Genomic DNA, 15,459 nt, shown 5'->3' with positions numbered 1-15,459 from the left:
TAGACAATCTGTCATTCACAGGTTCGAAATTTGCAACCGATTTAAGGATCTTGGTTCTAACAGCAAACGCGGTTCCAAGCATCACAGCTCCATTGAGGATTCCTCTTTGCGCTTTGCTCTTGAAAAATCGGTAGCCTTCGGATTCAAAAATCTCTTCATCTGGGTACCTTGTTTCCTGTAGGGCCATTATGGATATCTGATTTTCGTGAAGAGCTTTGGTGAGGGTTTTCAGCTTGCCAGTTTGTGTAAGTGAATTTATGTTGAAAGTTGCTAGATAAGTTTTAGATTTTGGCCTGAGTTGTTGACTCATCGGGGTACACCGAGACGCTCCGACTTGTCTCTTGCATAATGTCGAGTCTCCCCCAGAATCCGAACGACACTCGTGCGCCGTGGCGTTCATGACGAGGGATTTATCCGAAGATTTACCCCCTGGGGTATGTTTCTTGAAATGTTGTGCCATCATGCTTTTTGACTTGACTTTGCTTTGGACGGGTACCCATCCTTTTACAACTAGGGTAGTTAGCCCTAGAGGTTGCCTCAAGATGTTTTCTGGCTTCTGGTCATTTACCAGTCTTCGCCGTAACCCTGGCAAGGGACCAGTTTTTTCACGGTGGTATTTTATTTCCCTACTACCCTCTGACTCTGCTGGCGGCAGAGCCAGCGAGCTTCCCAATTCCAATGGGACGCGCCCGATGGAGGTAACCGGTAAATCCCCACACGGGATATTATTATTATTATTATTATTATTATTATTATTATTATTATTATTATTATTATTATTATTATTATATTTGCTTTACGTAATTATTTTAAGAGTTATGGGCCTATATATTTTTAGGGGATCAACCTTTTGGTGTGCCGTGTTGAGTCACAGATATGGTCGCACACAAAGGTAGAATTGCATCCCCCCCCCCTCGAATTTTAAAAAGGTTTATATTCGACTGTTTAATGTCATACCAGGTTACTTAAGAAATTGAAGTTACTGACAGTCAACTAACAACTGTTATAACCGGTAACGATGCGTTTCTGAAAGATAAAAGCGACGCAAGTTAATAAATGAAAAGAGAAATCTAGGGGGAGAGTCTCAAATGAGTAATGAAACGGAAGGAACTGGTCTCTTCAATATAGCAAAAAAAGTTGATATGAGAAATTGTTATTGTATCCCTGCCCCCTCGAAATAATCCGGCGGAGACCATAGTCATGGATAATTTATGGTATGCAGTGAGTAGAAAGAGTTTGAGTAACACTGCAAGTAAACGGCCCTTCAAACTCCGTTGTGTGATTCTCAAGATTAGCGTGTTCATAGATGACGACAGTCACATGAATACTTCCAGTTTTACTATGTACTGGTGATTCTAGTATAATAAATAATATATGAAACTCATATGTAAGTTTATTTTCCACCCACGCAAAGAAAGATATAAACTTAAAAATGGGATTGTAAATAGCTACAGTATTTCAGCTTACCATAAACCGCATCTTGCTCTTGATTTCCCAGCGAATGTCTATGGACGATACGCTCGGGATCTGAGGCGATGGTTGAACTGGAAACCAGCATGACAGCCGCATATAACTATAGGAAGAAAAGTGGTTCAATATTACCAACAGAAAGTAAAGGAGGTTTCAAGTTTCATGATAATAATCCATTGACATTCAAATTAAATAATTTCCTACTACTTATACGAGGATTGGGTCAAAAGTCACTGCAGCTATTTACATTTTTCTTGCAGATATGTGAGCGGATCACAAACTGCTATTTGTCGCGTGGAAACGATGTAGGAATAATGTCTACATCCAGGATGCATTGAATAAGGTTCGAGAGGATTTGAATATAGGAATAAGGGTACAGGGTGAACAAATAAATATCATTAGATTTGCAGATGACATTGCCATAGCTGCAGACAGTGAACAATGTCTCAAACAAATAATAGTAAAAATGGAGGGAATCATAGGTAATGAATACAACATGAAAATAAGCAAGACAGAGACGAAAGTTATGATCTGTGATTAAAAAAAAGGCAGCCTCAAGTATGAAAATATTGGTGGACAACATAACACTGGAAAATGTTAAAGAATTTAAATACCTCGGGAGCAAAATTACCAAAAATGGAAGAAGCAAGAAGGAAATCAAAAGTAGAATTTTACAAGTCAAATTAGCATTTCAGAAAAAGAAATGTTTATTCGCTGCAAATTCCATTAATCTTAAAACAAGAAAAATATTACCGAAAGCGTATGTTTGGAGCATTGCTCTTTATAGTTGTGAAACGTGGACAATTACAAAAGAAGAAAAAAGGAGGTTAAATTCTTTTGAATAATGGTGTTATAGAAGAATGCTAAAGATTAGCTGGACAGGAAAAATAACGAATGCAGAAGTGTTTAAGAAGGTGGAGGAAAATTATACCTTATGGAAAAGCATAAATAGGAGGAGGAGGAGGGCTAGACTGATAGACATCTCGAACAAATAGTAAAAATGGAGGAAATCATAGTTATTGAATAAAACACGAAAATAAGTATAAAACAAATGCAAAGACACGATAGCCTGTTAATAACTGTATTGGAGGGAATGGTTGAAGGCAAAAGATGTCGAGGAAGACACGCCTACAATATGTACGATTATATTTGTTGTTTAGCGGGGCCTAACGTCTAGGTCATCTGTCCCTAATGGTACGAAATGAGACGAAATGTTTTGACAATTTTAAAATTCATAATCCTCCTCTGACCAAAATTCGAAAACGTGAGGACGAAGAATGAATGGATGGATATGAAGTTAAAACGATCAGTGGATCCGACCCGCAGTGTCCCACATTCCCAGAAACTAGCGTTAAAAAGTAGTACTGCTGACCAAGGGACTGTTTCTATAGCACAATACTGAGTCAATGACGCTAGTAGTCGAAACGGGTCCAAACTGCAGGTCATCAGCCCCTCAAAATGGAACTTATCGATAGTAGAACCATGCTATTTGTCATGTTGCGGTACTAATCAAAAGTAGCGTAGACTCGCGGTATTCCACACATTATGATACTATTCACAGGTAGTGTAATGCGCACATGGAACAAAGACCTATGGTGTTTCGCACATTGCGGCGCTATTTACAGGCAACGCAAACCTACGGCGTTCCTCACATAAGTGGACTAACCACAGGGACTCGCACTATCCCGTGGTATTCCTCACATAGTGAGAACTAAGAATAGGCAAGGCAGAACCATGGTGTTGCTCATATAGGGGTACGAATCACGGATACTGTAGGACCCCCATCCCGATTCATACACTGTCGCTACTAATCGCAAACCTATTGCGTACCTAACATAGTGGTACTACGCGCAAGTAAATGCGACCCATGGTGTTCCCTGCGTGATGGTACTAAGTACAAATAGTCTCATGGTTCTACTTTGATCATCCCTTGGTCGCCTCTTTTAGTCGCCTCTTACGACAGGCAGCGATACTGTGGGTGTATTCTTCGTTTGCGTCCCCCAACCACAGGGGGTACAATATGTACAACAAATCATGTCTGATGTAGGATGCAGAAGCTGTGAAGTGATGAAGAGGAAAGCTATGAATAGAGCCGATTGGAGAACTGCCGCAGACCAATGCATGGATCGAATAGTTAAGAAGACAACAACAGATGGCTGTAAAATAAATTGTGTGGCGAGCGTCGTGCGAGATGGAAATAACCCGTGTTGAGTAGCGCGCCTACAACAAAATAGCCGTTCTCCGGGTGGAGCATGTGAGAGAATGTCACAGTGAATTGCTGGAAGCCCGTAGGAATAATTCCCTCCTATACCGTATAGTAACATGGTGGGTAGGAAAGTTTCAATAAGGGCGTGTGGCAACCGGTGATCAGGAACGCTCGGGACGACCTGTCATTGTATGACGTGGCGGTCGGGAGAAACGTCGAGATCTTCTGGATATTGCAATCATACTGCATGACAACGCAAATCTACATAAAGCAGAGTGTGTACAGCGGCAACTGCGACGCTGGGGATGGGAAGAATTGGAGCATCCGCCGCACTCTCCTGACCTTTCGCCCTGTGACTCATCTCATAAGTTAAGAACCACTACGTGGTGGGCGGTTTGCGACACAAGAGGACATTACCAATGCTACGCGACAACAGATGACCCTATTCACACATGGTGAGGCAAATTGTGACGCAGATTGTATTCGGTGCCTCCCACAACGTTGGCAGCGTGTGGTGAACGTTCAGGGAACTGTATACGTACTTTGAGGGCCTTTATACCCAGTTTTATCATGCCAAGCTGTGCTGTAATGTAGGAGCTGTGCTTGGCTGTAATTATTTTGCACCATGAAACCAATATTGACCTGTACACTACCGTAGTAAATATGTAATCTTCAATGTGCACACATGTAGTTCACACCTCGTCCTTTCATCTGTATATGTCACATTTTGGCAACCACGCTGGTATCTGCAAGAAAGAAAAGGGTTGAAATGATTTTTGCCCCCACTCTCGTATATTGCATAAGAGAATTCTACATAAAGATTAATATTTTATATATGAATAATTCAAGAAAGGGGCATATTTCAAGAATGTCTCTTTTTAAGGTCTTGGCAGGAAATAAGACAAAGGAATTACATCTGCACACAATTCGATTTCTGATTATGTTTTCAAGCTATCTTGGAACTTATAATAAAATGCAAGGGTAGAATTAACTTGAAAACGAGTTAAGAAATTCAGCCATTGCCATTGACGGCCTTCATAGCCAGGGGCGATGCGTGGTATTATTTCAGTGTTGCATAACTCCCAATAATGTTACACTGTATTTGTCGTCTTTAATTCTATCTTTCTAGTTTTTTATGAAAGTAACGAGGAGAGATCAAATATAAAGGAGTTTTTATTTAAATTCATTTATTGAAAAACACAAGGCAATTATAATTTATTTTTCCATGCAGTTTCCTGCTTTGGAAATGCATTTGTCCCAGCGTATGGGCAGCTTTTTGATGCCCTCATCGTAAAAAGAACAGGGTCGTGTCACCAGCCAGTTGCGCACTCTCTCGTCATCTTCAAATCGTTGCCCTCCTAGAGCTTCTTTAAGCGGTCCGAACAAATGGAAATAGCAGGGCGATAAGTCGGGACTGTAAGGAGGATGATCAAGTGTAGTCCAGTGCATTTCCTGTAGCTTGGAGACAGAGCTGCAAGTGGGGCCGCGCATTGTTGAATCAACTGGTCTCGTCTTTTGCGGCGATATGCAACCCTCGACTTGTTCAACAGCTCGCAGTGGTAAGCAGCATTGATTATGCGAAGCTCATGCAAAAAATCAGCAAAATGCCTTGCCGATCGGGAAAAACAGTTGCAAGAATCTTGCCAACAGACAGTCGAGTATTGGCTTTCACTGGTGCTGTCTCCCTTTTCCTCCTCCACTCCTTACACACACGCGTCCTTGACAATGTTTGATCACCGACCTGTGCAGTCAATCTCTGGCAAATTTCCACCGCTGTAACTCCTTCACAAGCAAGAAATTTTATAAGTATGCATTGCGCAGTGGAGGGATGCACCTGTTACTCCGACATCGTGAGCGCTACTGATGAAACAGCGGGAAATATCTAACAGCAAGCTCTCCCCGCTCCTAACGGTCCCACAAAAGCATAGCAGAAGCGTGGGACCAGTCCTACCAACTGTTGATGTTCAGCAACCAAAATCCCGTTTATATTTGATCGACCTTCGTATATTCTAAAATATGTTAAAATCAACCATCTTTGGCCGTTCGATGTACAGTACTAAGGCTGCGTAATGGAACAATAAACGCTGGCAGCTTCGAATCAAACTCAGGGGTTTGTTTTCCCCCGAAATGCTGACGAAACTGTTCAACGATGGTTTGGGGAATGTTATCCCTGTAATGGAGAACGTTCAGTGACCCCGGATGGACAACAATGGCGTCCGACGCCCCCACATGATGCCACCCCAGAACATCACTGACCCGCCACCTTGCTGAACTGGACGGGATATCTCCGGCGCGGCGTGTAGCGTTACCAGGTCTCCTCCGCTCACGTTGTCTCTATCACTGCACATCAATAGGAAAGCCACCCACAAAGTACTCAGTGAAATCAGATTACGGAACAAAGAAGTTACTTGCGATAAATCCATGAGGAACAAAACATTTTATAAATTAGTAGAGATGGTTAAACTGAAAGAAAAATTGTTTAAAATTGTCTATCATTTGCAATCCTTGGAACATTCAGTGGTCCGCCTTCCCCCTTTCCTGTGTGAGCTGAGTGCCATCGAACTAGCCTGGGCATCAGTGAAGTTTGTGGTGCACGAAAGAAACGGGGTTTTTTCTTTTGCTTTACGTCGCACCGACACACATAGGTCTTATGGCGACCGTAGCCTTAATGTACAGCCCCAGCATTTGCCTGGCGGAAAATGGGAAACAACGGAAAACCATCTTCAGGGCTGCCGACAGTGGAGTTCGAACACACTATCTCACAGCTGCGCGCAACTAACCGCACGGCCAACTCGCCCGGTGGAAAGAAACGTGACGGGGGATTTATCCCTTCAGAAGCTATGAGATAACAGCTGTAACCAAGACTGACTGGAAAGCGTAGTGTAGTCGTGTTAAAAAAATTAGAGAATGAATATGTAATTGATAGTATAGTAATTGTCAGAATGATAGTATTGATTATTTCAGTGGATGTGAAGAGTCGATTTCCGAAAGTGAGGCAGAATAAGGATTCTCCATTAACAACCCCATTACTCTAAGGTGAGTATATACTTTTGTATAGTATAGTATAGTCCTACGTCATCATCGGCTTACATACTCCACTCCACATTCCTGTCAGATCCTCAGAGCTGATGCGGAGGAGACGGAACTTCTTGTCAAGTACACATACTATAATTAATTCAATGTTAAGAAAACAGTATTATTCTTATGACAACGGGGTTGCCATATCGAACGGTTCTGCTCAACACCATCACAGGTAAACGGCGGAGCATAAATTTGTGAAAATCAGTATTTAAGTTGAAGATAAAAAAGTGGAAGAAACTAAGCTGCAAATTACTTTTATGAACTGATGATGATGCTTGTTGTTTAGAGGGGCCTAACATCTAGGTCGTCGGCCCCTATGATACGAAATGAGACGAAATGCGATTACAATTTAAAAATAATAAAACATTCATCCACTGACCAGAATTCAAAACGTGAAGACGAGGAATGAACTGATGAATATGAATTTAAAACAATCAGTGGATAAGACGCGCAATGCCTCACATTCCCAGAAACAATATCACTGACTAAGGGACTGCTTCCAAATCCAATCACGAATCGATGATGCGTGTCTAAATGGGCCAATATCTATGTCAACGATCCCGCATAATGGCACTTATCGCTAGTAAACGAGAACCATGATATTTTTCAAGCTGCGGTACTAATCAAAGGTAGCGTAAACTCACGGTGTTCCAAACATTATGGTACTACTCACAGGTATTGTACCTCGTACAGGTAACGCAGACCTATGGTGTTTCTCACACAATGGCGCCACTCACAGCCAACGCAAACCGATGAGGTTTCTCACCTAGGTGTACTAGTCACGGGCGCCGGTATTCCCGTGGTGTTCCTCACATAGTGGGTACCAATCACAGGCAACGCAGACCCACGATGTCGCTCATATAGTGGTACAACTCACAGGCTACGTCCAGATCCGTGGTGTTGCTCACATGGGTACGACTCACGGGTACTGGAAACCCATAGTCCACACGCACTGTTGCTACGAATCACAAACCTATAGTGTACCTAATATAGTGGCACTACTCAAGTAAAGGCGACCCATGGTGTTCCCCGCGTGATGGTACTAATCAAAAGTAGTTTCATGGTCCTAAGAGAATCAATCATCCCTTGGTCGCCCCTTTTAATCGCCTTTCACGACAAGCAGGGGATACCGTGAGTGTATTTTTCGTCTGCGTCCCCCACCCACAGAGGTTAGAGAGAGAGACAAAAAACAAGAAAGAAGGGATCCGTCACTTCGAAAATGAAGTAACGGACGAAGAAAGGCAAGGGCCACGAAGGGCGTGAAAATGAAAGACTCCCTAGGCCTCGAATGCTCTAACACCGTCGGAGTCGGAAAAGAACAAGATTTGACCAAGGGAGGTCGGACAGGATAGACGAAGGTTAGGAGCCTGGCATAAGTAAATGGAAGCAATGTCGAGACTCGGCTAAGGGCTCCGTGGTCGCCAACCCACGCTCCCAAGTTGAGAGCCCCTTGGGCCCCTTTTAGTCGCCTCTTACGACAGGCAGGGGATACCGCGGGTGTATTCTACATGTGCGTCCCCCACCCGCAGGGGGTACTATTATAGACTAAAGGTGGCGGGGTTTACAGGGGATATTTTTGGTTTGTACAGAATCAGAGGTCCGCCTCTGTGGTGTAGTGGTTAGTGTGATTAGCTACCTCCCCCAGAGGCCCGGGTTCGATTCGCGGCTCTGGCAGAAATTTGAAAAAGTGGTACGAGGGTTTGAACGGGGTCCACTCAGCCTCGGGAGGTCAACTGAGTAGAAGGGGTTCGATTCCCTCCTCAGCCATCCTGGAAGTGGTTTTCCGTGGTTTCCCACTTCTCCTCCAGGCAAATGCCGGGATGGTATCTAACTTAAGGCACGGCCGCTTCCTTCCCTCTTCCTCTTCTATCCCTTCCAATCTCCCCCCCCCCCGCAAGGCCCCTGTTCAGCAGAGCAGGCGAGGCCGCCTGGGTGAGGTACTGGTCACCCTCCCTAGGTTCATCCGCTGACCCAGAGTCTGAATCTCCAGGACACTGCCCTTGAGGTGGTAGAGGTGAGACCCCTCGCTAAATCCGAGGGAAAAACCGACCCTGGAGGGTAAACAGATTACGAACGAACGAACGAACGAACGAACGAACAGAATCAGAGGTAAACTACGGCACAAAAACTCTCAGCATTGAAGTGTAAGGCTAATTGGGGGAGAAAACGGAAAAAATAACATTTTTATGGGCTCCAGGGGTGAGGGATGCATTAATTGCATTTAGTAAATTTCCCCAGGCAACGCGGGGTACTACCGTGCTGTCTATCGCTCACAAAAACAATAGTAAAAATCAAATGCGGTCGTGAAAAAGGTGATAAAATTAAAATGCGCTTAAGAAAGAACAGCAAAACAACAAAACCAAGCACAAATAAAACACACGCGCAACAAATAAATACTGTAGATGACTTCACTACAGAAGTGAGGTGCCGGCGGTTTTCAGAATGAGGGACTACACGATGCTTGTACCAGACCAGCGCAGATGGAAAATGAAGGAGGCAACGAAGCGATGGCTGTTCCACCGATTGTACTTCCTCCCTACGAATATATTCATGAAAAATAAAATATTATGTAGTTATTTTAACAACTCACGAGCAAAAATGCCTCATCCCTTTTTATCTGCCTTTCATAATAGTTTACAACGTACAGTATAATATCCCTTAACCAGGAGGTATTATGGGTGTATTCGCTCCTTGTTAGGTCCATATGAACAATACTGCTTTCTTAACGTGGAATGAGCAATAGAAGCATAACATTATTACACCCATAGTGGATATTGGTAGATGGGAATATTCCGGCGTAGTGTGAAATATACAAATTATCCTATCACGGCGTAAATTGGTGCTGTATGACTATTTGCTTGCACTTCCAATTTTTTTTACTGTCCTTGGAGTAAATTGATAGGTAAGACCATTGTACCTAGCGCCGATATTTTAAAAATTGCTGTTAGTTCTTTATTTTTCAAGAAAATGGAATGGTTCTTTAGCGGCACCGTAGTGATGGAATAATCAAATAACCTCCATCCGTTTATTTAAATAATCGAATGGGTTTCAAATATCATTCAGATGTACCACGTAGAATAATCGGATGTCATGAATACAGTTTTCGGTTTAAGTGCGTCGGATGGATTGAAATAAGCGAATAGATGAACTCTCTCGGAAAATAAAAAAATACACCATTTCTTCAAATGAATCTCCGAATGTTGAAACCAAGTTAAATGAGTGAATGGATTGTCTTAATTTTTAATATCTGTAAAATAAACTTCCTTATTTCAGTAAATACCGTCTTCCGATAACATAATGGAAATAAGCCCAAGCACTATAAATTGACTGTTTTTTAACCAGCAGAGCCTCCGTGGCTAGGGTGGCAGCGCGCCGGCCTCTTACCGCTGGGTTCCGTGGTTCAAATCCCGGTCACTCCATGTGAGATTTGTGCTGGACAAAGCGGAGGAGGGACAGGTTTTTCTCCGGGTACTCCGGTTTTCCCTGTCATATTCCAGCAACACTCTCCAATATAATTTCATTTCATCTGTCATTCATTAATCATTGCCCCAGAGGAGTGTGACAGGCTTCGGCAGCTGGCACATTTCCTGTCCTCACCGTTAGATGGGGGATTCACTCATTCCATTCCTGATCCGGTCGAATGACTGGAAACAGGCTGTGGAGTTTCATTTTCATTTTAACCAGCAGAAGGCAATATACCTACCTTAATGTTATGTCAAAAGGAAGAAGTAAATGATACGGTATAAGCTTTAAAAAGATAACAGCAAAATATTTTTTATAATAACATGCAGCTCCGTCTCTTATTCCTCAACCATTATTATTTTTCCCCTCCGATTTCGGGTGGTAGAATAACATCCATAGTATCTGCCTGTCATAAGAGGCGAATAAAAGGGGCCCCAGGGGCTCTTAAATTATTTAAGAAAAGACTAGGCAATCTGCCATCTGGGCGACTGCCCTAAGTGCATATCAGTCGATTGATTGATTGATTGATTCATTGATTGATTGATTGATTCATTCATTCATTCATTCATTCATTCAGCGTGGATTTGTGACTACGGGGTCTTTAGGTGAGTCAAGGCATTGTTTCTTCTCACTTGTGCCAGGCTCCTCACTTTCATCTATCCTGTCCGACCTCCCTTGGTCAACTCTTGTTCTTTTAGACTCCGACGGTATTAGGTTTCCGAGACTCCCTTTATGCCCTCGTCTTTCTTTGGCTCGTATCTTCATTTTTCGAAGTGTCGGACACCTTCCATTTTTTGCCCTCTGACCACTGTTAATAGAGGATGGTTGCGGGGAATATCTCCTGTACTTTTACGCTTTGGTGTATTACTGATACTGAAGGTGGTCGGGATCATATACCGAGAACGAAGAATTATCTACAAGCTATATAAAAATCAGTCTGCAGTGATAAGAATCGACGGCTTTGAAAAAGAAACAGCAATCCAAAAGGCAAGGCTGCAGTTTGTCCACTCCCCCCCCCCCCCCCCCCTTTCCTCCATTTTGAACGGGCGGTAAAGGAAATCAAAGAGGAATTTGTAAAGGAGATCACAATCCAAGGAGAGGAAGTCAAAACCCTGAGATTTATTTGTGTCTGCAGAAGATCTGGAGGAATTGCTGACTGGTATGGACAGAGTCTTGGGGAAGGAGTACAAGATTGAAATAAGTCCTAAACAAAAATAAGTAGATGATGACTTGTTTAAAGGGGCCTAACAGCTAGGTCATCGGCCCCTAATCGTACGAGATGCAACGAAATGAAAACTCAAAACTTCAAAAGGCATCCGCCAACCAGAATCCAAAACAAATTACAATGAAAAATTAATAGTGAAACAAAAACAATCAGTGGATACAATTCATAAAGCCTGAATCACCGGGACGACGCTTATTATCCAAAAGGGTCCAAAATCCAAGTCGCCGGCCCGTCACAACGGCACCGGGAAAGCAGAACCATGGTGCTCCTCCCACAGCAGCAGCAATCACAGGTAATGTAGACCCATGGTTTGTCAAACAACGGTACCACTCACAGGTAATGTAGACCCATGGTATGTCAAACAACGGTACCACTCACAGGTAATGTAGACCCATGGTTTGTCAAACAACGGTACCACTCACAGTAATGTCGACCCATGGTACGTCACACAACGGTACCACTCACAGTAATGTAGACCCATGGTACGTCACACAACGGTACCACTCACAGTAATGTAGACCCATGGTTTGTCAAACAACGGTACCACTCACAGGTAATGTAGACCCATGGTATGTCAAACAACGGTACCACTCACAGGTAATGTAGACCCATGGTACGTCACACAACGGTACCACTCACAGTAATGTAGACCCATGGTACGTCACACAACGGTACCACTCACAGTAATGTAGACCCATGGTTTGTCAAACAACGGTACCACTCACAGGTAATGTAGACCCATGGTATGTCAAACAACGGTACCACTCACAGGTAATGTAGACCCATGGTTTGTCAAACAACGGTACCACTCACAGTAATGTCGACCCATGGTACGTCACACAACGGTACCACTCACAGTAATGTAGACCCATGGTACGTCACACAACGGTACCACTCACAGTAATGTAGACCCATGGTATGTCAAACAACGGTACCACTCACAGGTAATGTAGACCCATGGTACGTCACACAACGGTACCACTCACAGGTAATGTAGACCCATGGTATGTCACACAACGGTACCACTCACAGGTAATGTAGACCCATGGTATGTCAAACAACGGTACCACTCACAGTAATGTAGACCCATGGTTTGTCAAACAACGGTACCACTCACAGTAATGTAGACACATGGTATGTCAAACAACGGTACCACACTCACAGTAATGTAGACCCATAGTTTGTCAAACAACGGTACCACTCACAGTAATGTAGACCCATGGTATGTCAAACAACGGTACCACTCACAGTAATGTAGACCCATGGTACGTCACACAACGGTACCACTCACAGTAATGTAGACCCATGGTATGTCAAACAACGGTACCACACTCACAGTAATGTAGACCCATAGTTTGTCAAACAACGGTACCACTCACAGGTAATGTAGACCCATGGTATGTCAAACAACGGTACCACACTCACAGTAATGTAGACCCATAGTTTGTCAAACAACGGTACCACTCACAGGTAATGTAGACCCATGGTATGTCAAACAACGGTACCACACTCACAGTAATGTAGACCCATGGTATGTCAAACAACGGTACAACACTCACAGTAATGTAGACCCATGGTATGTCAAACAACGGTACCACACTCACAGTAATGTAGACCCATGGTATGTCAAACAACGGTACCACTCACAATAATGTAGACCCATGGTGTGTCAAACACAAAGGCACCATTTGCAGGCAACAAAAACCCATGGTGTTCTTCGCATAATGGCACTACTCTCAGGTAACACAGATCGATAGTTTTCCACACATAGGGGTACTTACCAGGGGCGCCAGCCAAATACGTGGTGTTTCTCACATAGTTGTACTAATCACAGGCAACGTAGACCCATGGTGCTTCTCATAAAATGGTACTACTCATAGGTAGCACAGATCCATTCTGAACACAGGGAAACCGACACATTTCCAGCGCAACGTTACGGCACACGGCCTAATGCTTGCCGCCCTCCCTCCCCACTCCACCACCCCGCTTCGGTGGAATACACACGATGGTACTAACTACAGATCCGTGGAGTTTCTCACATAAGGGTACTACTCCTAGGTAACGTTAATCAATGGTGTTCCTCACATAGTGGTACTAATCGCAAGTAACGTCGACTTATGGTGTTCCCCACGTAATGGTACAAAATTCAAAAAATTAGGGGAACATGTTTTGTAACGTCTGGTACGTGAACGTTAATTTGGTAGATGGGGTTCCAATGAGACCTTAGCTACTCAGGGTGTGTCAAATCGAAGTTATACTCCATCTGAAGGCGTAGCCATGCATTAAACTGTCAGGTGACCCCTCAAAACAAATTGAATTGCGTCCGTGTGCCGTTGTGAAGTACACTCGAGCACAGAAATGGTGTCCCGGTATAAACAAAGCATGGTATACCCCCACCTCTACGCTTAACGCATTGTTGCAGGTAGACAGCCCGCTACAAGACTGTTGTGATTGAAATGGGCACAGTGGTGGATGTATAGCAATACACACACTGTGCCTTGAGCCTTCAACATTCCCTCGCCTTCATTTTTGTACTGGAGTGGGGCAGTGTTGATTGTTTACGTCGAGACACCATTTCTGTGCTTGCATGTACATAGACTACTGCGGTCATATGAGCACGTTGTATGTAAACCAGCACATCCCATGAGCATTCTTAACGAGGTTGAAGTCACAAGGGCCGACACTTTGATCCAGGAAGGATGGACTTTTTGTCCTGTTTTGGATCTCAATGTCTCTCCGTCAGTTATTCACCGCTTGTGGAATCGCTACAGTGAGACAGGCCAGTTCACAGGCAGGGTTGGACAAGGTCGTGGACGCATGACAACCCCTCAGGATGACCGATACCTGACCATCCGTGCGTTGCGGCGTTGTTCAGCAACTGCCAGAGAACTGCAAGGAGACCTCAGGAGGGCCAGACAGTCAGTAAGGAACAGGTTAAAAGAAGTTTTCTTACGACCCAGACGTCCTGTTCGAGTGTCCCGTTTAACGCAGCAACATCGCGCAGCTCGCCTTCTGTTTGCCCGTGCCCACGTCAACTGGCAACTTCGTCAATGGAGACCTGTGTTGTTCACAGACGAGTCCAGATTTCCCATGACACAGCGTGATGGACGTCAACGTGTATGGAGATGCCGTGGTGAGCAGTACATGCCAAATGTTGTCCAGGAAGGTGACCGATTCATACAAGGTTCTGTGGTGGTGTGGGGTGGCATCAGTTTTGATGGCCGTACGGATCTCGTCGTCGTCGTCGTCGTCGTCCGTGGTAAACTTACCGCTGCGGGGTACATCGAGCAGATACTGCTACAGCATGAGCTGGTTGCTGCATACAGTGTGAATTAGTACCCATGCCAAGGGACATGTAGCGCGCATCACCAGAGCTGTCTTCCGAGAACTGGACATTAAAGAGATGAAATGGCCAGCAGTGAGTCCCGATCATAATCCCATCGAGCATGTGTTCGAAGGCGTCCTGTTCCACCACAGACTCTCCAAGACCTCGAACAGGCTCTCATTGAAGAATGGGACCTGATACCTCAACGTGAGCTCCGTCGACTTATAATGGAACATGCCACGTAGGTGCCAAGCGCTGTGATAAATGCTCGTGGAAGACATTCACCATACTGAAGTTCTCCAACTGTGATAACAATCCACCCTGGAGGACTGTTATCACTTTGTTTTCGCCCCAGTTTGGACATTTCCGTTTGTGTTCTGAAAATGAACTCGAATCCATCGATATTTTTTGTATACTTCAACGGTAAATGATAAGGGTTTCGTTGGTAATATACAGTACCTGGATGTGAGGTATTGCTTTATGGAGCATGGCATACGTTCAAACACATTTTCGCCTAATTGTTTTGAACTGTGAATAAATCACAAGTAGTCTCATGGTTCTAAAATCTTCATACCCTGGTCGCCCCTTTTAGTCGCCTCTTACGACAGGCAGGGGATACCGTGGGTGTATTCTTCATCTGTGTACCCCACCCATAGGGGGTAAACAAAAGTAATGGAATACAGTCGAAGT

General features: G+C 44.0%; 1 protein-coding gene across 1 annotated transcript in view; it reads right to left on the bottom strand.

The window, feature by feature from the left end:
• Window positions 1–15,459, bottom strand: part of LOC136883339 (uncharacterized) — a 79,654-nt gene that overhangs the window by 42,428 nt on the left and 21,767 nt on the right. Inside the window, exon 2 of the mRNA XM_067155578.2 lies at window positions 1,468–1,573. Coding sequence (XP_067011679.1) covers window positions 1,468–1,558 — 91 coding nt within the window. The 5' untranslated portion in view covers window positions 1,559–1,573. The remainder of the gene's footprint in view (window positions 1–1,467; window positions 1,574–15,459) is intronic.

Source organism: Anabrus simplex, chromosome 11 (genome assembly GCF_040414725.1).
Source record: "Anabrus simplex isolate iqAnaSimp1 chromosome 11, ASM4041472v1, whole genome shotgun sequence".
NCBI classification, from domain to species: domain Eukaryota; kingdom Metazoa; phylum Arthropoda; class Insecta; order Orthoptera; family Tettigoniidae; genus Anabrus; species Anabrus simplex.
This window is presented reverse-complemented; position numbering and strand designations above follow the sequence as displayed.